General features: G+C 45.3%; 1 protein-coding gene across 1 annotated transcript in view; it reads left to right on the plus strand.

Moving 5' to 3' along the window:
• The first annotated feature begins 97 nt into the window (after positions 1-97).
• Positions 98-2,751, plus strand: part of LOC109539174 — a 4,051-nt gene continuing 1,397 nt past the window's right edge. Inside the window, exons 1-6 of the mRNA XM_048668113.1 lie at positions 98-295; positions 351-558; positions 609-805; positions 863-1,125; positions 1,595-1,750; positions 1,805-2,250. Coding sequence (XP_048524070.1) covers positions 794-805; positions 863-1,125; positions 1,595-1,750; positions 1,805-2,250 — 877 coding nt within the window. The 5' untranslated portion in view covers positions 98-295; positions 351-558; positions 609-793. The remainder of the gene's footprint in view (positions 296-350; positions 559-608; positions 806-862; positions 1,126-1,594; positions 1,751-1,804; positions 2,251-2,751) is intronic.

A 2,751-nucleotide genomic window follows, 5' to 3' on the forward strand; every position in this document is an offset into this window, starting at 1 on the left:
TTCATTGATAAATCGCCGATCGATAGAATTTAATGTTGGACCCAAACAAATCGGGATTTATGAATGACTAGCTTGGTCTATTTATTAATGTCTTTCTTTGGGACACGTAGGTGATAAAGCAAAAGGAGAAGGAAAATCCGAAGAGGCCAAGCAAACGAGGAAAGGCAAAGTTTCATCGGGAGAAGTCGACTCGGTTGCAAGCACCCCCCGATCGAACGCCCCAAAGGCCAAAAAGGAAACTACTGGCTGCTTTGGGTCGAAAAAGAAGCGAAGACAATGTGATGAATACTGCCAGGTAAACTGCAGCGTAAAATTGCAGCCAAAAAACACAATTTAGCAGCCGATTTTAGGGGATTGCAGCCAGACCACAGTCGGTGCAAACCCTTCCCATAACAACTAAAGACAAAAGCGAGCACATTCGGTTCCATGAGGAAAAAACCTCCACTCCCACTTCCACGGACTCGGAGGTGGGAGTGCAAGTCTCCTCATCCCCATCTGGAGAAGATTGGGGCCCAAAACCCCAACAGGACAAGGGCGTGTCGCTTCGCGAAGAAAAAGGTGCGTTTCCAGTGGAAGCAGGTTCATGCTTAATGAGGTCACGCCTGCAGAAGTCGGACGTGACTCTGACCAACCGGCGAAGGCCAAAAAGTCCAGGGATCAGGAAGGGAACACTTGCAATAAATGCGGGCGCCAGAAGAGGAACTGCGACAGCGCCTGCAGGAACACCATCATCATACCCTATGCGACTGGTAGCAATGGAGGCATTCCAGCCGGAGAAGCTGAGTCTTTGCGGATGCTTATTAAGGTGCCGCAACTAACAGTTCGATGAGGGTGCAAATTGCTGTACAAAGTACACTTCCAGATGCAAAGCCGAGATACCAGTCGTCAATTTGATGGTATTCTGGCCGAGTTAAATCACCACAAAGATGAAATAAAGCGGCTGAATAGCATGTACAAAAAGATGGTGGACAGTGCTCAACTCTCCCAAAAATCTGACGAAAAGAGCAAGAAATCGTCGGGTATCTGGCACGAATGTGGCTGCAGCAATAACAACGAGTGTCAAACCGAGCAGCCGGCAGGAAAGAGCGTTTCTCCAAGCTACGACAAATGTGTTTGCAGAAACAGGTACAGAGTAGGTCTGGGTAACACTGTGTTGAGTTGCGCTATTGAGTCGTTGCCGCTCTCTGAGTTGACGAGTAAAGTCCCATGCACAGGGGCGGATCCAGCTTTTAAGTCAGGAGGGGGTTATGTAGAAAAATACAGTCTTTTGTTAATAGTCGTTTTGTGCAAGGGTGGCGCAAGATTGTTGCAAAATTTCATGTTTTCCGTCCCGTATTGCATGTTTTATTGTGCGTCCTCCGTCGTACGAACGTAAAAGACTGAAAAATTCTGAATAAATTTTAAAAATATTACTAATAAATGGTCCTTAAAACAAATTTAAAAAAAGTCATCAACATTTTCCCAGCCACGGAACTGCGTTGGCGCACCAAGCCATTTGCGCAGCACTGCGCCAACTCCAAAAAATCCTCCCAGTTACCCAGGCCTAGTACAGAGTGGAATAAAAAAAGGAATAAAGATAAACTGTTTAATACAGCTCAGGAGCAAGTAATGGTGGGCCTAGTAGAAGGTTTGGCCCGCCCAATACGGCTGTAGCCATCAACATGTGCGACACTTGCACAGTGAAAATATCGCCCAACAGTATAACAACAGCGTGTGGCTCCAAAGATCAGGACTATTTTGATGGCGATAAGTAAACATCCAAATCCACACCTCCCTTACTATATACTCTACATTAATTTTTTAGGCACAGAAAAAATGAACTAAACCGCACAAAAAGAGCCAGCCAGGACATTTTGCCTTCAACAGACTTCAGCGAAGGGGCCGATTTGCTTCGGGCTTCAGCTCAAGATTCGCTATCGACCATTTACGGCAAATTTAGTAAACCAGACTCGAATATTCGGAAGAAGGAGGGACATCTGAGTCTGCTGAATGGTCAAGAGGAGGAGGACGAAGAGGACGGATTGATGGGAATCCCGCGCTTGAACACCAAAGCCGATGACCAAAATCCGAAACGTTTGCCCAGCAGCAGGGTGCTGATCTGGCTGAAGAAATCCTGGGTCACCATCAGGCATCGAACGGAAGAGTGCAGGCAGAAAGAGAGGGAGCGACAGGAAAAATCCAATTTGCGCCATCAAGTGTGGAATTTTTGCCAAAGTTCCGCAAAGAAAGTCGCAGTAAATGCGTGGAAATGTAAGTCGTTTTTGGGCATTTTATGAACATTTTTCCAAAGTCTTCCAGGGGAGATTTTGGGCATAATGTTCTTTTGCGCGCTGTCGTTCTGCCAACCAATCAAAACGCTTTTTTGATTTGTGCAACTCAAGTGCAACCAGTCAGGGGCGGATCCAGCTTTAGTCAGGGGGGGTCTTCTGTTATCTATAAAATTAGAAAAATTATCGTCGTTTTGTGCAAGGGTGGCGTAAGATTATTGCAAAATATCATGTTTTCCGTCCCGTTTTGCATGTTTCTCGGAAGCAAAATGAGCAAGAACGCTCATTTGTACATCATTCCAAACAAAACTAAATGGCCTTTTTAGAAAGTAAACCAAGGCAGTTTTCTCAAAAAATGCTTGAATTCAAGAAGTTTTAGGTTTGCGTGGTTTTTTTTTGAGTTGCAAAATCTACTTGAACATGACGCTGCTTTTTTCGAAGTTTCTCAAGAACCATTCGAGCCACAGAATTCGTTTTGGCATCG

Source organism: Dendroctonus ponderosae, unplaced genomic scaffold (assembly GCF_020466585.1).
Source record: "Dendroctonus ponderosae isolate FM_Combo_2020 unplaced genomic scaffold, Dpon_F_20191213v2 Dpon_F_20191213_7, whole genome shotgun sequence".
NCBI lineage: Eukaryota > Metazoa > Arthropoda > Insecta > Coleoptera > Curculionidae > Dendroctonus > Dendroctonus ponderosae.